At 42.2% G+C, this 21,887-nt stretch overlaps 1 protein-coding gene across 1 annotated transcript in view; it reads right to left on the bottom strand.

Annotated features, from left to right (window-relative positions):
• The window catches only part of PCSK5 (proprotein convertase subtilisin/kexin type 5), a 409,642-nt gene that overhangs the window by 185,003 nt on the left and 202,752 nt on the right, over positions 1-21,887 (bottom strand). The window contains 1 exon segment of the mRNA XM_039910756.1: positions 11,725-11,828. Within this exon segment, the coding sequence (XP_039766690.1) occupies positions 11,725-11,828 (104 nt within the window).

Here is a 21,887-nt window from a genome sequence, read left to right as displayed (position 1 = left end):
GCATTCTATTCCTAACCTCAGCACATATGTACAGGTGTACATTTTTATTTAGTTATGCATTTACCTGCATATTCAGCTATTACTTCAGCTGTTTCTTTAAGGTATTTGTTAAGCACTTACTATGTGTCATGCACTGTTTTAAGTGCTGGGGTCTTGTCTTGTCTTATGCTGTCGAGCTGTCTCCGACCCATAGCGACTCCATGGACACATCTCCCCCAGAACACCCCACCTTCATCTGTAATCGTTCTGGTAGTGTACCCATAGAGTTTTCTTGGTAAAAATATGGAAGTGGTTTACCACTGTCTTCTCCGTCCTCGACTCTCTTCCATGCCACAAGTGCAGGGGTAGATACAGGTTAATCAGACTGAGCACAGTCCCTGTAATTTATTTATTTATTCATTCATTCAATCATATTTATTGAGCACTCACTGTGTGCAGATGCTTGGAAAGTACTATTTGGCAACAAATAAAGACAATCCCTACCCACATCGGGTCTGTCTCCGCCTCTAGACTGTAAGCTCGTTTTGGGCAGCAAATATGTCTGTTATATTGCTATACTGTATTCTCCCAAGCACTTAGTACAGTGCTCTGCACACAGCAAGTGCTCAGTAAATACGATTGACTGACTGGCTCATAGTCTACATAGGAGAGAAAAAAGATATTGCACCCCCATTTTGCAGGTGAGGAAACTGAGGCATAGAGAAGTTAAGTGACCTGCCCAAGGTCACATAGCAGGGATGAGGTGGAGTTGGGATTAGAACCCAGGTCCACTGGCTCCTGGGCCTGTGCTTTACCCACTAGGCCATGCTAAGTGGAAAGGTGTGATCTCAGGGAGTTGAATCATCCCTGAAGTGTTTATACTGCTTCCCTGCTTTATCTCTATCTGTATCTTTATCTGTATTATCTGTACTTTCACCATCTGCAAAAATTTTTTGTCTCTCTCCACCCCACAAGATTGTAAACTCCTTGAGGACAGGGAACATGTGTATTGCTACTGCTGGACTCTTCTAAGCATTTAGTATGGTATCTAGCACTCAGTAGATGCTCAATAAATATCACTGAGTGACTGAATATTTGTGGTACAGGAAGCAGGCCTTCTCCAAGGTCACTGCTCGTTACATATAGAAGAAAGATTTTCCAGCTCTCAAATAGCCAATATATCTTAATGCGAGTGTTCAAGCCTCCTCACCTTGTATTAAAAACAAAAGAACTTTAGATACCTGGAGATTCCTGTTGAATGACTAGAGCCGTGGTCATGGATATAGCAAAAATATTGGCATATGAATGCCTGCAACTTCATTAGTAGCATCACATTAAAGGAAACTACTTGACAACAGTCCCTAAAGTAGCCACAGGAATCTTATTCTCAGAAATATAATCAATCAAGCTATAGGATGTATTCTAATAGAGTACATGGTATCGTTTGCTATAGAAACATGGCAACCACATCTGCACAGTCTATTTTTAAATTTCTTGGGCTTTAGATTGTAAGCTTCTTGAGAGTAAGGAATGCACATCTTCTGTTGTACTCTCCACAGCACTTAATACAGTGACTAATATTTATTGAGTACCTACTGCATTCCAAGCACTACACTGAGTATACTAAGAATAAAATACAAGTAATAGACATGCTCTCTTCCTTCAAGGAGCTTACAACGCAGCCAAGGATAAAGACACTAAAATACACTTTTAAGCACTTTTACACTTTTAAACACTTTTACACTTTTAGAGAAGCAGCGTGGCTCAGTGGAAAGAGCCCGGGCTTGGGAGCCAGAGGTCATGGGTTTGAATCCCAGCTCTGTCACCTGTCAGCTGTGTGACTGTGGGCAAATCACTTTACTTCTCTGTGCCTCAGTTCCCTCATCTGTAAAATGGGGATGAAGACTGTGAGCCTCATGTGGGGCAACCTGATTACCCTGTATCTCCCCCAGTGCTTAGAACAGTGCTCTGCACATAGTAAGCGCTTAACAAATATCAACATTATTATTATTACACTTCAGGTAGATGGGAGTAATAGAGAATAAAGATATGTACCTCTGCTCTATGAGCGCTTGAAGGGGATATGGGGGAGAGAGCAACCAAGTCCTTAAGTGGCACGGAAATGCTGAAGTGGCACTTGGGAGGATAAAGGGCAGGGAGATGAGAAATTAATCAGGAAAGGCTTCCTGGAGGAGATGAGATTTCAGAAAGGCTTTGAACATGGGGGAGAGCTGTATCTGCGAGATATGAAGGACAAGGCATGGTGGAGGGTGTGAGCAAGAGATCAGAGGGTGGAGAGACGAGAATAAGACACAGTGAGTAGGTGAGCATGAGTGGAACAAAGAGAGGGAGTGGGATGTAGGGGGAGAAGAGATTTCGGTGCCTAGCACCCAGCAGGGGTTCAATAAATGCCACTGATTGATTGACATGGTACTCATAACTCAAAGAACCCCATGTGGGGTTTAAATATTGCCATTATTTTGGAATTTGGAATATAAAAAAACCTAAAAGCATTTAAAAGCATGAACCCACTTTTATTCTAGAGCCTTAAAATCCCAAAGTGGCCAGACATTAGTCTTACTCAACAGAAATCACCCCTGGGCAAGGACTTTAAAGGTCAGGTTTCTGCTGAAAGCAATTGGCTCATCCAAAATGATAGGTATGAAATGCAAATAGTGACAGATCTTTAAATTTAGACCCTCAGAGGTACCACTTCTATTAGTTGCTTTAGAGCTGACTAACATATCATGTGCCTGATAACGGAACTGCCCTCCTCATTTTCTCTGTCTTTGGGGATAAAGGGGGTGATGCACCAGGGTTCAGAGCAGAATCCCCCAAATCACCTTCTGCCCAGGCAATGCCATAGTTTATGCTGGATGTTCACTGTAATCTTGCAGAATGTAAAATAAACACCAGAAGGATTTAGGAGGGAGGGCTGAACACTAAATATCAAGGCCTTCTGAAGGCCAAAAAGATTTAAAATGATCTGCTACTTCATAGCAATTATCATCATTATGCCCCATATCAATCCATATTTTAACCCTATTAATGACCCAAGCTAAACTAAAATTCTCTCCTGTAAACTGGCTTTAATCTTAACCTAAAAAAAGCCCTGGTTTTAATTTATTTTTCAAGTTCAAGGACTAAGATGAGCAGGGAGGCACAAAACTCAGACCCCACTTAGCTCCACTCAGGGAGATGAAAAGTGGCTTGAACCCTGGGACAGAAAGGCACCATGGGAACAAAGCACTGTTATTTTAATTACTGTTTGTTGGGGGACCTACAACGAGTGGGAATTTAGCTTCAAGGCTGTTTTAATGTTGGATAGTTTTCATCTTCCAAGTTCACAGAGCTCAATCTCCAGAACTCTTATGCCTAGAAATCTGTTATCCCCATAGGATTGAAATGGAGATTGAGGTTAATTGGCTTAGTTGAAACCCATAGAGAGGGACAATGGTGGCATAAATTTAGACTTTAAAAGTCCTTAGTTCTCTGCACAACCACCAAGCACAACTTTATACATTCACTAGTTGCATGTGATATATGGATAACAAAACAACCAAAAAAAAAAGAACCTGCCATGGCACACGTAGCGCAGACATCAAGATTTCGGTTCAGTTTCGGCTGTGAATAATTGGTGTGAAACCACATATGCTTAAACCCCATGTGCTTAGGAAAAATCTCACGGAGCACACAAGGAGGTCTCCAAATGTACGGCTGATGGCCATCACCTACTTAGAGATAGGAGAGCTTAAGTAGAGCGGCATCAAGCATAATGGCCTTGCTTCATTATAACAAGATCCCCCTTCAGCACTCAGCACTTGGAGTCAAGATCACCTGATTACCGTCCCCCTGTAACTCAGACAGCATGGGAGACTTGAAAGGAAAAGACAGACAGGAAGAGACTGCTGAGCTGACTGGGGGAGGGCTCCAAAAACATACATTCCCCATAGATTTGACATCCTCTCAGGATCCTTTAGCCTGATTTGGAAAACTGGATTTTCTTACCTTCAATTTCACTCTAGCTCACTTAAACATGGTCAATTTGCCACAATCATTGTTGGACATTATTGAGGATTTTCAAATAAACCAAAAAACAATGCCTTCAGCTGGAAATCTGTAAAATTGAGATTTTTTTCCTATTAATAATAATAATAGTATTTGTTAAGTGCTTACTATGTGCCAAGCACTGTTCTAAGTGCTGGGGGAGATACAAGGTAATCAGGTTGTCCCATGTGGAGCTCACAGTCTTAATCCCCATTTTACAGATGAGGTAACTGAGGCACAGAGAAGTGAAGTGACTTGCCCAAAGTCACACAGCAGATAAGTGGCAGACCCAGGATTAGAACCCACAACATCCGACTCCCAAGCCCGGGCTCTTTCCGCTAAGCCACGCTGCTTCTCTTCTTCTTTGCTCTCCCTCATTGCTCCAGCTATAAATGACAATAACACAGCGTTTGAGACCATATTTTACCATTTCCCATGCCATTAGATCAAATGGACGAGATTATACCATGTGGCTAATTGGGAAACTCCGCTTCATGTCCAATAATTCACTTTCAAATGTTGTTGGAGCGTGGAAATGGGTCGACTTCCAATTGACATTAAGTGTTATGTTATTTTGATCCACTAGATATTAAGCAGGAATGATGGCACGTGGGCAAAAAGAGTTTGGTGGAAGGGATGTTCTATTAGGCAAATGAATGTGAAGAGGGATCCACTGTATTTCCCTCCCTCCAGATAACAATGCCACAAACAATGTTATTCTTTCTCTAGGGTAGGACCAAAATCCAATGGGCTGAGTGCAGGACCAGGAATTCTGAGTGCTAATTTCATCTCTGCTGCTGATACTTTCTTCTGACCTTCCTCCAAGGCAAGACCTAACTCTTGGTGCTCTCTATTGCTTAATCTTAACTATCACCAGTCAACCGCCTCCAGGGCTGTGTCTGATCTGCTTTTGGGGCTACACCAGCTCCTGATACAGTGCTTGGCACATAGTAAGAGCTGAACAAATACCACTATTATTATTACTATTATGAAACATTTGAAACCGTCCTATCAAAATGATCAAAACAACCTATCAATCATAATACTTACGGTATGCAGAATGCAATACTAAGCACTTGGGAGAGTATAAGAGAATTAGTAGACATGATCCCTGCCTTCGAGGAGCTTCCATGCTAGGTGGGGAGACAGAAACTAAAATAAATTACAAACAGGAGGGAGAAATATTCTACAAAGAGGTGTGTATAACTACGACAGGTGAGCATGAGTCCCTAAATGCTTAGTTGATGGGGAAGAGATGAAGTAGGAGTTGGTGGGACTATAGCATGGAGAGAAGGGGGATTGATCAGGGAGGGCCTCTTGGAGGAGATGTGATTTCAGAAGTGCCCCGAAAATAGGGAGAACAGTGATCTACTGAATTGTACTTTCCAAGGGCTTAGTACAGTGCTCTGCACACAATAGGCGCTCAATAAATATGACTGAATGAATGAATGTAAGATGGGAAGGAGTTCCAGGCAGATGGGCAGGTGTGAGCCAGAAGTTGGTGGGGGGAGAGATGAGAACACGACAGTGAGTAGGCTGATTTTAGTTGTAGTGGGAGTCCTACTCACTGTACCTTGCTTTCGTCTCCCTAATTGTCGACCCCTTGCTCATGCCCTGCCTCTTGCCTGGAACTCCCTCTTCCTTGAAATCCAACCGGCCACCCCTCTCCCCACCTTCAAAGATCTTATAAAATTACATATCCTCCAGGAAACCTTCTAGGACTAATCTCTCAGTCTCCCCACCCATCTTCTCTCCTTTCTCTCATGAGTCTGTATCCCTTAAGCACTTGGGCACTCATCCTCTCCCTCTTCCCCTCACAATACTTACGTACATATCTTTACTTATAATCAGCAGCTTCTTTTATCTCTAATTTATTTTAATGTCTGTCTCCTCCACTAGATTGTAAGCTTTTTGAGGTCAGGGATTGGGTCTACTTCTACAACTGTACCCTCCCAAGTGCTTAGTTCATTTCCAAGTGCTTAGTAGAGTGCCCTGCACATAGTAAGCGCTCAATAAATACTATTGAATGAATTGATTGGGATGGGAGTGAGGAAAAGCGTCAGAGCTGATAGCGTGCCTAAAGCCAACGGTCAGGGGTTTCTGCTTAAGGTGGTGATGGATGGACAACCACTGGAGGTTTTTGAGGAGTGGGGAGACATGCACGGAATGGGACAATGTTACAGCTGGAAAATTAAAAGGGGCCACATACTTCCAAAGGGTAACGAATTCAGAAGTCATATCAGAACCCCCTCCTCGGCTTCAGTGCTCACTAACCCTGAACACATGTTGCATGCTTAATAATTGCAGTACCTTCAACTTCTTTTTTAATAAGTGTAACAAATCGAAAGTCAGGCAGCTCGTAAAGATATTTTGGCACATCTTAAAATCACCAACCCTACTAGATGAAATGATGGCAATTAACAGTAGTTGGCTAAAATGTTAAAGCCTTGGAGTCTAATCATAATGTTAGACTGTTCATTGTTTTACCTTTTGTTGGAAAGTCAGAAAATAAAAATATCTAGCAGTTTAGTTGTGGTCACAGAAAGATCTGGGGAGTTGCAGCAACATGCTGGTAGAAAAAAGAGATTGCCTTGCCTGGGAAGGCATGGTAAACTCGTTTAGACTCCGTGGTCATTTTTCATGACCTTGGACGAGTCGCTTAACTTCTCTGTGCCTCAGTTACCTCATCTGTAAAAGGGGGATGAAGGCTGTGAGCCCTAGTGGGACAACCTGATTACCTTGCACCTACCCCAGCACTTAGAACAGTGCTTGGCACACAGTAAGCGCTTAACAAATACTAACATTATTATTATTATCAGTGACTTTTTTTCATTCCTCCTCCTAGTAAAGATGACAGAATCAATCAATCATATTTTTTTGAGCACTTACCGTGTGCCAAGCAATATACTAAGCACTTGGGAGAGTACAATATGACAGATTTGGTAGACACATTCCCTGCCCACAAGGACCTTTCAGTCAGTCTTGATTTATTATCTGACAGCTAGCTATTCCCATTCCTTGATTAGAACAGTTTAACAGAGTACATTAACACCACCCAACTAAGAAGACTTTCTATCTAGAATGCTGATTTCACTCACTGCAAGCATGTATCGATTGCTCTTTCACTTCCATATGGCTAGTAATGGCAAAGGCGAGGGTGAAGAAAAAGTAATTCAGCCTGCACGTGACATGGGTGACTTTATACAGTCACATCCAGGAGATCTCCAAATAGTATTTAGATTATATTCTAGGCAGATATGAGTTTTTGCATCAGTCAATCGATCCATGGTATTTATTTGCCCCTTTGATATTTATTCATTTTGATATTCACCCCTCCCCCAGCTCCACAGCACTTATGTACATATCCATCTACAATTTGCTTTAATATCTGTCTCTCCCTCTAGTCTGTAAGCTCCTTGAGGTCAGGGATCCTGGCTACCTACTCCTTTGTAGTGTACTCTCCCAGTCACTTAGTACAGTGCTTTGCAAACAGTAAGTACTCAATAAATACCACTGATTGACTGATTGAATGATTGTCACCACAATAAATGTATGAAATGAACAGTCATTTTCCTCTGGATAGGGTGACTTGCATTTCTTGACCATTATGTGTGCATTTTACACATAACCCATTAAAGCACCCTCCAGTCTACGTAGGGGATGAAAATCTGAACTAAATGAGTTGCTGGGGAATAAACGCTGTTCTTCAGAAAAACAGGTAAAGCATAAGCCATTTCATTTCTTAGTATACTCTGTTCTGCCATGTTCTCACTCCAAATTTAGGCTAGAATGTAGTTAAGGAATTAGGAAATAACTGTACAACAACACTAGCCCGTTTGGATTCTGAAATGCTAGTTTGCTTCAAAGCAACCCCTGTGTTGTAGGAGACTTAGGTGTCTAGTTTAGCGAGCTGACATGTATCACCTGATGTTTCCAAGCACACGACTCGTGTAGGGAAAGCTCTAGTAACAGTAGAGAACCGTCCCATGACCAACCCATTTCTTCCATTCCCCAATTCAGGGCTCACTGACACTTGGCTTATTCTTTGGGGTGGAGCTGGATTTCAACCAAGGTCCTCTGACCAGGTCCATGCTCTTACCACTAAACCACACTGTTTCTCTATGGGTCCTCTTAGGTTCCACTGGCCTATACTGAGCTGCACATGTTTACATCATTTGTTCCTGGGAGTGTTCTTCTGTTACTGCTAATTCAAGGGTGAGGGTGAGGCATTTCTGGAAACAAATGGTGTGGTATGCATCCTCCCTTACATTTGGTTAACATGATTTTGGCAGAAGCAATTTTCTTTTTCTTAGGTGGTCTTGTGTCAAGCTGGCCTCCCCAAGAGGAGATTACCCAAGGTCCTAGGGGTGCAGAGCAAAATCAGAAACAGAAGAATGGCAGCCAGAGAACCTGGAACAAGTCCTGAAGAAACTGCTGAGTAAATTTCTGTAAGCACTACGTACAGAGAAATCAGCAGATGGGCCTTACTCCTCCTTGGTTTTCCAAGGTCCACAATGGCCACAACTTTTCAAAATGAACCAGTGAATACAAAAACAATCTATATGCTTGGATATTTTTGACAAAGGGGAAGAGATGCACAACCTCTTGCTTTCAGCAAACTAAAGTTTTCTTGGAAGGAGGTTGGGCAAAATAAACCCACTTCTACACCATCATTCTACAGTCTACGAATGATAAGTGAAGTTAGGACCCGACTAGGCAGAACTGTCTCCTGAGGCTGCTTTTTGCAGTCATCCTAAATGCACTGAGATTACCTTCACCTGGTAGCACAACTAGAAACCAAAGATCATGGCCTTGATGACAGAAAAATAACTTAGGGCAGGGGTGGCGGCAGACATTTTTGGGGACCATTTTGAGACGATCTGCTGTGGATTAGCACTAATGATACAAGGATGTTAGTGCTGCGTTTGTAGTTCACCACGCGGACAGATCTTTTATGAGCACTGAAAGTTAATATCACCTCCAAACCAGTTACGTATCTCAAGTAGCACAGATAAAGGACACAGAAGGCGACTCAAGTGTTTTTCATTTGATTCCATGCGTTCATTTCATTAGCACGAAGGGGGAAATAAAAGCGAGAACATGTGGTCAAAAGCTCCTGTTTGTGAGCAACTTCTGTCTGGGTCCTGACAAGTGGGAGAAGCTGCAGGTTGCCAAGCACCGCCAGCTGAACAGTTCCCTGAAAAGGCCTCTGCTGACCCACTTTCAAGAACCAGCTCTTGCTGACCCTTTGTGGAGTGGGAGGCTCTTCCAAGTTTTTGTTGTTTTTCACCCTTTCAATTCTCATTTCAAAAGGAGTCAGGCTGTCTCTTCCCCAACCTCCCCCCACCCCCGGCCTCTTTCCCCTTCCACTCATGGAAGAAAGGCATATTGTTTCCTATTTTTTGGTGTGTGTATGTGTGTGGGAGTAGGAAAGGAGACAGAGAGAGACTCCCCCCGCATTTCTTTCTTGTTATGAACATGCTTTGGATGAAATATGGATCTTGCCATCAACAATGTTACAATACAATTCCTTTGGGAAGCCAGCCTGTTCAGAATCATTCATCTATGAAAAAGAGCACTTTAATTGTTACTCTTGGCAGCAGTCAAGGAGAATAGTGAAATATTAGACTAAATATTGCCACGTGCAATAGTAAAATGCAGCATCATTCTTGCCAGAAGTGGTATACAATCCCTTTCCAATCTCAGGTTTGGATGTGGTGACTTAATCTAATTGAATTTAAACTTGTACTCTACCACCCCACTTCTTCCCCACCCCCTGCTATCCAAAACCAACAGATTGAAAGAGAGCTAGCTTTTTTTTTTTATTGGAACCATTTGCTTTGCCTAAATTGCCCCCAAAAGTAAAACTATGCCCTTAATTTGGATTCCTTACCTCCAGAGAGGTTGATAAACTCGGTCTGTCTTCCTTTCACTCTGCAGCCTCCGGTCATGGTCTACCAGATGAGATGATATGTTGATTTATCTCAGACCTCTCTACCCTCTCTGTACACCGGATGGTGGAATGAATGGCCACTGAGCAAACTGAGGCATATACAGCTCTTTGCTTGCTAATCCTAATGTGAATAATGTAATATAAGAGGATGGAGACTTGTGTGGAATAATGTTCAAAAGAGAAGGATTTATTGCTTCTCTCAGAAAACTGTTCAAAATCTTATGATGGTACCTACATAGGAAATTATATGCTTTATGACAATAGATTTTATGACATGAGAACTCTGAAATGCTTTCAGAAGCAGTGTGGTTTAGTGGATTAGAGCATGGGCCTGGGAGTCAGAAAGAGCTGGGTTCTAATCCCAGCTCTGCTACATGTCTGCTGTGTGACCTTGGGCAAGTCACTTAACCTCTCTTTGTCTCAGTTTCCTCATCTATAAAATGGGGATTAACATCCCTGTGGGACAGGGACTGTGTCCAACCTGATTACCTGGTATCTTCCCCAGTTCTTAGAACAGTTCTTGGCACATAGTAAGTGCTCAACATGGACCATAATTATTATTATTACTATTATTATTAACATTTTGAGTTTATCATGGGCTTTAATGAAAAATGATCACTAATCAATGTTTATGTGCATATTTCTTCTTACATATTTCACAAGTGCTTGATCAAGACCACATAGGTGCTTGGATTTCTGTATCTTCATGTATGGTGTGTGTGTGTATATAATTATACATGTTTGGGCCCCCATGGTATATGTTGCCCTGTACTTTGGTGAGAAATGACTCCTCAGAGAATAAAAGACATTTTTACTTAAGGAAAGCTGTAAGCTATATCAAAGTTTTTAGTTCATTTTGGGCTGTATAAACCAGTATACATTAATAATAAAGTTGGTATTTGTTAAGCACTTACTATGTGCCAAACACTGTTATAAGTGCTGGGGTAGATACAAGGTAATCAGGTTGTCCCACGTAGGGCTCACAGTCTTCATCCCCATTTTACAGATGAGGTAACTGAGGCATAGAGAAATTAAGTGACTTGCCCAAGGTCACACAGATGATTATGAACGGAGAGAGTTAAATTGCAGTGATTATTCATTCATATGTAAGTTTCTCAGAAACAACTCGCATGGGAATTAACAGCCCAGAATAAAAAAGCACTACTAAGAAAGGTTCATTATACTATAAATAATTTATTCTAAAAATCAACCAAGAAATGAAAGTCAAATGGGTTCCCCAAAATGCATTTCCTGTAGGTCAGTCCCAGCTTGGGTCTTCCTTTACCTTTGTGGGGAGCCAAGAGACCTTGTTTCATATTAATTGAAAGGCCAGGAGCTGCTTGTGCCAATATAAGTACCTCTTGAATGATTTCAGCTAACAAATAATAATAATGATGCTAATAGTTGTGGTATTTGTTAAGTGCTTACCATGCGCCAGGCACTGTACTAAGCACTGGGTTAGATACAAAATAATAGGGTTGGACACAGTCCCTGTCTCACTTGGGGCTTACAGTCTTAATCCACATTTTACAGATGAGGAAACTGAGGCACAGAGAAGTTAAGTGACTTGCCCAAGGTCACTCAGCAGTGGAGGAGCTGGGGTTAGAACTCAGGTCCTCTGCCTCCCAGGCTGTGCTCTTTCCACTAGGCTAGCTGCTTCAATTCCTTCTCCCCTCTTAAAAACTGGAAAATACAAAAATGAAGAGCTTTGGCCTGTGACAGTGAATACGAAAGAAAGTTCTCACCCTTCAAACCAGCAGCATTGGTTTTCCAGTCATCGGCGTTCAAATGTCCTGGACGGGAAGTCCTAACAATAACATGTTGCACATCTCTCCAGGTCAGGAACGGACTGAGGAAAGACAAGACAAGAATCACTGTGCAAAAGAAAGCACAAGTCGGGGAAGCAGAGAGTCACAAGCAATTCAGAAAGCAAAAGCAAAATGGCAAAGTATCATGGGGTCTGGATTGGAAATTTAGTTCTGGCATTAAGTGAGATCAATTTCACCTTCCCTTTTTGATATGGACTGCACCATTATCTCCAAGTTTATCAAAATGTAGTTCATGGCTGAGGAAACTTTAAATAAGAAGGCTTCTCAACAAAGTATCAGACCTCAGCAAAATGGCCACCTGTTGCTTCCCTCATGTCAGCAGAAAAACACCTTCCATTATTCCCCTACAAATAAAAGCATGCCGAAGTGGTCAGACCAGCTACCCAGGTTCTAGACTGAATGTACGGTGGCAATCATTATAGCCTGAATTTGCACCTGAACGATCATTTGGTGACAGGAAACAGGCTCAAATTGCACATCTGAACTTGACTACTGGATAGAGAGGCTTCTATAGAAACACCAAGAATGATAAGAAATGGTAGATGAAAATTGGGTTTTCATTGGAAACACCATCCTTTCTCCGAGAACAGAGAAGTATAATGGCAAATGTGTTCTTCCTGCTTTTTGGGGGGGGGGAGCTGGGGGGGTTCACAAATATATGCATGTGAGAGCAATCTTTCTTTTCCCTGTGTATTTTGGGTTTAAAATATCGTATTATTTTGTTCCTTTTTTCCCATGACATAGCATCTTTAAAGAAATACCTGCATGGGAATTATTTTGCACACAGAAGAACTATAACCAGCATGTAACTAGGCTAAGCATTCAAATAATGAAACAAAGACCAAGTCCTCCTGACTTTTCCTTCTTTCTTAGGAGTCATGTGATTGAGATTTTAATGTTGAGAAAAGAATAACTCACAACCAGACACCTGGAGCATGAAACCAAAATTCATGTCCTTAACCATATCCACCCCCATCTTGAATTCCTACGTGCATGCACTGGCCTGTAATTTGAAATGGAGAAAGGTGTACTTTGTGTGTGTCCTGGATGGTTGTCTCCTCTATCATCTTTTATTTAGAGGATTTGATTGCAGAGGTGGTGACTGAGAGCTGCAGAATAAATGCATCTCTGACTACTTAGAGATGTCTCAAGCTCCTGAATGCAGACATACAGGGGCACTCTGTGTCTGGAGTCACAGGAGTATATTAATCTCCATCTCAAGCCAGCTCAACGACGGTAGGTTTAAGTTCATTTGCTTTACCAACAAAATTATTTCACTCTACCCAGCTGTTTTTCCAATATTTGAACTGGAGAACTGAACTCAAGTAACTGGAGGTGAGAGCTTAAAACGGGGCTGTCTGCTATGTGACCTCGGGAAAGTTGTCTAACTTCTTTGTGCCCCACTTATTTATTCATATTAATATCTGACTCCCCCTCTAAACTGTAAGATCATTATGAGCAGGGAACGTTTCTGCTAATTCTGTTGTACCGTACTCTCCCAAGCATTTAGAACAGTGCTCTGCACATAGTAAGCGCTCAATAAATACCATTGATTGATCAATTGAACAAGCCACAAAGAAACTGCCAGGTTACCTGGGAGCCAGACTAGGGGCACTGAATTTATGATAATAAAAATGAAAGTCATTAGCCAGGCTTAGAAAATATATAAGCAGAAAAGCCTGGTCTTACTGAGTCCCTCTGTGAGAAGGAATGTGAGCTTCAGGCCCCGTAAAGAGGAACAGAAATTCATGACAAATTCAAGGGTATTAATGGTGGTATTTGTTAAGCGCTTACTATGCGCAGAGCACTGTTCTAAGCGCTGGGGTAGATACAGGGTAATCAGGTTGTCCCACGTGAGGCTCCCAATCTTAATCCCCATTTTACAGAGGAGGGAACTGAGGCGCAGAGATGTTAAGTCACTTGCCCACAGTCACACAGCTGACAAGTGGCAGAGCCAGGATTCGAACCCATGACCTCTGACTCCCAAGCCCGGGCTCTTTCCACCGAGCCACACTGCTTCCCTATTACTGCCATTCAAACCAGTCAAGGCATCACCAGACCAAGTTGCCTCCCAGTAGAGTAGGGGGATGGAGGGGGGATGGTCCTGAATGATGTTGAGAGAGACTGTGCACCAGAAGCTTTCTGGGCTCCCGTTGACACATGGTCCTCATCCTGGCTGAAATCTCAGACAACTGGAGATCAACTCCCTATAACGAATAATGAACCTTGCCTGCCGCAGTGACAATTCTGCTCTGATTTAGGAGGGCCTGGAGTTAATTAACAAGTATACAAACTCCAATAGACTAAAATAGAGCTTCTTTTCACTGACTCAACAATGTATCCTTTATTTCCTTTACCAGAATCTGTCAAATCTTTGGAGTTCATTTCTTTCAAGATGTTCTGTGACCTGATATTCAATCCACCAATCGATGGTATTTGTTAAACACTTACTATGTACAGAGCAATGCAATACAACAGAGTTGTATTGCCCACAAGGAGCTTACATCCCACGTTCCCTTGCCCACAATGAGCTTAGGGTCTAGAGGTGGAGGCAGACAATAATATAAATGAATAAATTACAGATATGTATATAAGTGTTGAAGGGCTGAGGGTAGGGTGAATGCCAAGTGCTTAATATACAGGCACAGTTACAAGCAGGGGGGAGTGTTTTTTTCATTTTCTTCTTAGCTATTTACCAACTGATACAGTAAAGCTGCATTTTCAACCCATGTAAAAACTGGGAACCACAAGCAGTTGAAGAAATGTGTTGGGCTAAAAGACCTGTGGGGATCTTCTCAATCCCATGTGTCTCACTAAGAAGCAAAATGAGTTAGAAAGGTCAGAACAGTTTTCATTGATTTCTCTATATTTTGGATCCATAATTTTGAGCATTGGTCATACAAGCCTTGACTTTAAAACTCATTTGGGGGAATGTAACAATCACCTTGCCCCCTTCTATTTTGCCTCCCTGATTTCCTACTACAACCAACACACTCACTTTGCTCCTGCAACACCAACCTACACACTGTAGCTTCATCTCTTCCATTTCAACACCGATCCCTCGCCTATCTCCTGACTTCGGCCTGGAACTCCCTCCCACTTCATATCCGACTGACCACTACTTCCCCCCCTTTCAAAGCCTTATTCAATTCACATCTCCTCCATGAGGTCTTCCCCCATTAAGCCCTCATTTCCCCTACTCCTTCTCCCTTCTGCATCACTCTTGCATTTGGATTCGTCGTTTTGATTCACCCCACCCATAGTCTCCCACAGCACTTGGGCACATACCCATAATTTATTTTAATGTCTGTCTCCCCCTCTAGAATGTAAGCTCCTCGTGGGCAGGGAATGTGTCTATCACTGTTGTTATACAGTACTCTCCCAAATGCTTACTACGGTGCTCTGCACACAGTAAACGCTCAATAAATGATTGATTGATTGACTTAGGGAAACAGCCTGGCCGAGTTGAGAACACATGGGCCTGGGAGTCAGAAGGCCTGGATTCTAATCCTGGCTCCACCACTTGCCTGCTGTGAGACCTTGGGCAAGTCTCTGCGTCTCAGTTTCCTCATTTATAGAATGGGGACTCAATACCTGCTCTCCCTTCTAATAATAATTAATAATCCTTATGGTATTTGTTAAGCGCTTACTATGTGCCAATGTGAGCATCATGTGGGACAGGGACTGTTCGACCTGATTATTCTGTATCTACCCCAGGGCTTAGTACAATGTTTGACACGTAGCAAGTGCTTAACATATGCCACCGTTATTATTATTGTTATTATGATGATGATTATTACTAGAAGCAGTTAGTTTATATTTCTATGTTTAAGTTAATCACATTTGAATTGACAGGAATCTTCAAAATTAGAGATGGGGCTGTCATGAAAATCTCTGAAGTACATTTAGGGTGTCTCTACTTAAGAAGGCTGGAGACTAAGGGAGTTCTCTTTGACAAGGTTCATTTATGAGATTTTACGTAAAGATGGCAACCAACCTAAAGCTCCTGCAGGTGAGAGGGAGGGAGAGACAGGTCATATCTAGCTGACAGGGGTAGTGTGTGAGACAGAGATGAAGCATTTGGAGGTTTCAGGATGGGTGCTGCATAAATCCCTAGTACTGGGTTTTTATAAACAAGATTTTGCTTCATATGCAATATTTTTAAGTATGCAGAAGTGCCTCTTTTTATGAGTTGAACCTTTAAAAATAAAATTCTCATGATATGAGACAGATTCTTATTTGAACATTAGTAGTCATGCCCGATGGTTGCCGTAACCAAGCATAAAAGCATAACATTTATCTTTTGCCACAAGCAGCCACATCCGACAGATTCAAGAAACCTCCTACATGCCACTCGGCCTGAAGGAGTAAGAGTTACTTCCTCTCATGCTGGGTTGCAAAAACTAGTTCTTCATGGAATGCATGCAATTAGAAGGGAGAAATGAGCTCCAGAAAATTGAAACGGCACAAAGATATCAGGAGGCCTTCCAAAATGACTGCCCTAGTATCCTATAACTCCTCAGTCTATAATGCCCCCAAATCTCCCTCTATTGAAAGACCAGACCCTAATGACAGAATCACCCAGATTTTACCTGTGTGAGGACAGAAGATCAGAAAGTTGCTTTTCATTTTCATTATATTTCATACATAGGTAGAGGGAGCTGACAAAGGTTTTTTTTCCCTATTACATTCTGACTTATATCTCTAGGAGATCTGTGGCTCTCATTTTCATTAATATTGGGCAAGGATTGTTTCTATCTGTTGCCGAATTGTACATTCCAAGTGCTTAGTACAGTGCTCTGCACATACTAAGTGCTCAATAAATACTACTGAATGAATCCAAACTGAATCCCATCTAGATCCACTGATGGCTTATCTGTACCATACCCACAGTCCTTAGGAACAGGGATCTTACATTCATTCATTCAATAGTATTTATTGAGCGCTTACTATGTGCAGAGCACTGTACTAAGCGCTTGGAATGTACAAATCGGTAACAGAGACAGTCCCTGCCCTTTGACGGGTTTACAGTCTAATCGGGGGAGACGGACAGACAAGAACAATAGCAATAATATAAGCGGAGTCTGAGGGGACTCTCAAGAGGAGTGATGCTCAGACCAAATCTGTGCAGATGAGATGGAAAGAGCAAGGCTGGGGCTCATTTTTTCCACTAAGGAAAGTTTGTGAATATCCCTCCCCACCTAACCTCTTCTGTCCCTCCTATCCTATTGGGCTTGAGAAACCAGCCCTCCTCCCCTGCAACCACGCCACCGAGAGATAGTCCCAGGGAGGATACAGCAGCTTCAAAACAGTAATCAAATAAATTTTTAAAAACTATTGAGAGAAGCAGAGATCCAGTTGGCAGGTGGCAAGAGCACTAGCTGTGCAGTTGGGACCTCAGTATGGTATTTGTTAGGCACTTACTATGTGTCAAGCACTGTGCTAAGCGCTGAGGGAGATACAATATAAAAGGCAGCATGGTCTAGTGGTAAGAGCATGGGCTTGGGAGTCAGAGGACACGGGTTCCAATTCCCGCTCTTCCACTTGTCTGCTGGGTGACCTTGGGCAAGTCACTTAACTTCTCTGGGCCTCAGTTACCTCATCTGTAAAATGGGGATTAGGACTGAGCGCCCCATGTGGGACAAGCTGATTTACCTGTCATCCACTCCAGCGCTTAGAACACTGCTCGGCACATAGTAAGTGCTTAACAAATGCCATCATTACTAATACAATCAGAACTGAAACAGTCCCTCTCCCACATGGGACTCATAATATTTGGGGAGGGATAGCAGGCATTGAATCCCTAATTTATAGAGAAGGAAAGTGAAGCACAGAGAAGCAGCGTGGCAGAGCAGCAACATGGATAAAGCGTGGGCCTGGAAGTCAGAAGTACCTAGGTTCTAAACCTGGCTCTGCTGCTTGCATGCTGTGTGACCTTGGGTGAGTCACCTAACTTTTCTTTTCTTCAGTTACCTCACCTATAATAATAATGGCATTTGTTAAGAGCTTACTATGTGAAAAGCACTGTTCTAAGCGCTGGAGAGGATACAAGGCAATCAGGTTGTCCCACGTGGGGCTCAAGTCTTAATCCCCATTTTACAGATGAGGTAACTGAGGCACAGAGAAGTGAAGTGATTTGCCCGAAGTCACACAGGTGACAAGTGGCTGAGTCGGCATTTGAACCCATGCCCTCTGACGCCCTAGCCCGTGCTCTTTCCACTGAGCCACACTGCTTCTAATCTATCAAATGGGGACTGAGACTGTGAACCCCCTGAGGAACAGGGACTGTGTCCAACCCCATTTGCTTGGATCCACCCCAGAGTTTAGTACAGTGTCTGGCACATAGTAAGCGCTTAATAAATACCACAACTACTATTGTTAAGTGAAATAACTTGCCCAAGGTCACACAGCAGGCAAGTGGCAGAGTAAGAATTAGAACCCAGGTCTTCCTGACTCCCAGTCCTGTGCTCTTTCCAGTAGGCCATGCTGCTTCTCTGACCTTACAGCTTACCAAATTGCCTCATATCTCTTTGGAACAAGACGATCCACATGACAAGTAGAAAAATTGATAAACACATCTGGAAATGTGGATTTTCAACATAGCAGTGAATGGTAGCAGAGGCAGCATTTATTGAGCACCCACTGGGTGCGATGCTCTATACTAGGCACTTGACATTTATCTTCTGTATGGCCTACTGGAAGGAGAATGGGTCTGCGAGTCAGAAGACCCAGGTTCATTCATTCATTCATTCATTCAATAGTATTTATTGAGCGCTTACTATGTGCAGAGCACTGTACTAAGCGCTTGGGATGAAGAAGTCGGCAACAGATAGAGACAGTCCCTGCCGTTTGACGGGCTTACAGTCTAATCAGGGGAGATGGACAGACAAGAACAATGGCAATAAATAGAGTCGAGGGGAAGAACATCTCGTAAAAACAATGGCAACTAAATAGAATCAAGGCGATGTACAATTCATTAACAAAATAAATAGGGTAATAAATAGGGTAATAAATAGACTAGCCAGGTTCTAGTCCCGGCTCTGCCTCTTCCCTGCCGCATAACCGTGGGCAAGTCACTCAACTTCTCTGGGCTTCAGTCTCCTTAACTGTAAAATGCAGATAAAGTACCAGTTCTCCCTCTTACTTAGACTGTGAGCCTCTTGTGAAACAAGGACTGTGTCCGATCTGTATCTGCTGTACTTACCCCCTAACATTTAGTACGGTGCTTGGCACACAGTAAGCGCTTTTCAAATACCATTATTATCATTATTATTTGTCATTATGAAATCTTTTCCGTTTGGTTTTCAAGTGCCCCAGAGCTATAGCTTTTAGTCCACTATTCCTTAGTGCACCGGCATCCCTTCCATTTTTGCCTGGTATCTGTCGATCACTTTTCTTCTCAGCAGTTCACAACACTTTATGGACCTTGACCTATAATCTGCATAACACTAGAAAGAGAAGACTTGGGATATTCCAAATGCTAATATCTCAAGAGAGCCTTTAGCACATAGGCTTTCTAGCAGGGGATGGGAGTGACATTCCTGGCAATTTTCCAAGAAAATCTGCCTCGGTTAGGTTTCCAGGCTAATTGGGCAGTCTCAAAAGTTGCTGTACCTGGAATATGAATCTGGTGGCACTTATCAAAGCTGCCCCTGAACTTCAAACATTCTGGGGTGCCCAAATTGGTTTTCTTAGAAAAATAAAAGACTGAACGAACAGTTCATCTATGAAAAGATTAACCTTTATCAAACAAAGGCATTAGAGCAGTGGTTATGAAACATCTGGAAAAAGAACAATTTGCCAAGCATATCGATATTGGGCCCTAGGTGAGGAATAGTTACTCAATGGACATTTGGGACAGACAAGATCTAGACAAGATGCCACTGAAAGAAACTGATTTAATTGAGTTATCACATACTGCAAGACAAAACTGCTCCCAAACAAAAGAAGAGCATCAATAAGAGAAATATGTGCTAGCAAATTTAGGGACCGAGAATGTTTTTTTCTAACTGGGTTAATCATATTCCACAGAAGAATCCTCTGAAATCCCCTGAAATCTCATGAAATGTTTGGGGGATTATACCAACCAGACATAATCCACAGCATACCAGATCCAAGAGGAAAAGATTTGATTCAAAATCACCTGACAATTAAATGATGAGCTGAACTTCAAAATTCTTAAATTTTGAACAACCATCCAAGATATTTTCTGGGAATGAATTTAAAGAAGCTGATGGGAGGCAGTAGCCATGAAATTGAGGCAGTATCTGGTGTCATAAAATTAGAAATCATATGAAAAGATTCATTTTTATGCTGAAACACTCATCGAGGAGCTAACCTCATACAAATATAGAATGCAAATGGAAATTCCAGAACAGGAGAAAATGTATACCATTGAAAAGCAGTTCCCTGATGTCACAGGTTGTGAATCGGAGAATCACCCTCATCACAACCAAGTCTTTAACTCAGAAGGGGTGAATGCATCGCAAATGACCCATCTCCTTCTAAAAGTCACCAATATTTTCAGAAACTGGATCCGTATACCCTCCTGCAAAAGAGCTGACGGCTAAGCGATTTTTATCGATACTTAAATCCAGACCAGAAATGAGGTGTGTAAGCCATTTACCACTGAAGCAAAGGGAGAAAGAAAAAGTAGATCAAATCAGCAATGGGGTCTGTTAGCCCTCCATGCAGATAGCTTGATTTCACTCTGTTGTCCAAATCACTCCCAGACTTGCCAGCTCAGGTTGAACAAAAGCAGAGCAACCTGATCTTCAAACAAATTAAGGAAGATAACACTACCAATTTTATGTACAAAGAACAAATGGTGTCATGCAATCTGAAGGCATCAGCATTTCTTCTTTATAAATACTGTGTTATCCCTGGATATATTTGATATATCACCTGAAAGGCCTTGAGTGATCTGCAGTGACTCATCTGAGAAATGATATTCCATTCTCAAATTCTACCACACTGACCTGGAATTCTTTGTTACTTAAATGATTCTGCAGGATAAATTGGTGGCCACTCCCACCACCACCCTCAAAACACACCCACATCCACACACAACATTTAAAGAAAGTTACAGCCATATATTTGCTGTCATAACATTGGACCTCCAATACCCAATCAGAACATACAAAGATAGACTTGGCAGTGTCAGGAAAGAGAGGGTGCGAGGGGACAGATTTTGACCAGAGCAGTGATCCTGGCTTGTCTTCTGAATGGGTGTCACTCATTGCAACATTTCCAAGATATGTAACTATGCAAATACCCTAGGTGCTGAATAAATTGGTGTTATCCTGATGTACTTCAATATCCATATTTCGATCAATCATCTTTATCGAGTGCTTACTGTGTGTAGGGCACTGTACTAAGGTCTTGGGAGAGTACAAGAGTTGGTAGATATACTCCCTGCCCACAGAGAGCTTACAGTCCAGAGAGGGGAGACAGACATTATGGATTATGGACATGGATATGGATATGGAATTATGGATATGGACATCAGTGCTGTGGGACCGAGGGTGGGGTGAATACCAAGTGCTTAAAGGGTACAGATCAAAGAGCAAGGAGGACACAGAAGGGAGAGGGTGTAGGAGAATAACGAGCTTAGTTGGGAAGGCTTCTTGGAGGAGAAGTGCTTTGAAAGTGGGGAGAGTGATCATCTGTCACATATGAAGGGCAGAATGGGAGCGAGCGGCCAGATACATGAGATTGAGGTACAGTGAGTAGGTTGATGTTAGGGGAATGAAGTGAAAGTGCTGGGTTGTGGTATTTATTTTATATTTTATATTTATTTTAGCTCTTCTGCTGGGACATTTAAAATAGGTCAATAGGCTTACTCAAATAATATACATAAAAATGATTTTAATTTAAAGCAAAAAAGGTGGAAACCCATTTCATTTCCTGCTCTGTTTTCTAGAGCAAATTTCAGGGTCAGAAAACCAGGCTGAAAGCAAAAAGAACTATAAAAATTCCCGTGTGGTCAACAAGATGAAACCCAGGTGATCTTGTACCTTGGGAACTCACTTCAGCTTACTACAGCGTGGATCCCAATTAAAGGAGATTCACCAGGGAAC

Source organism: Ornithorhynchus anatinus, chromosome X5 (genome assembly GCF_004115215.2).
Source record: "Ornithorhynchus anatinus isolate Pmale09 chromosome X5, mOrnAna1.pri.v4, whole genome shotgun sequence".
NCBI classification, from domain to species: Eukaryota; Metazoa; Chordata; class Mammalia; order Monotremata; family Ornithorhynchidae; genus Ornithorhynchus; species Ornithorhynchus anatinus.
The sequence above is the reverse complement of the archived record's forward strand: the minus strand, read 5'-3'. Positions and strand labels throughout refer to the sequence as shown.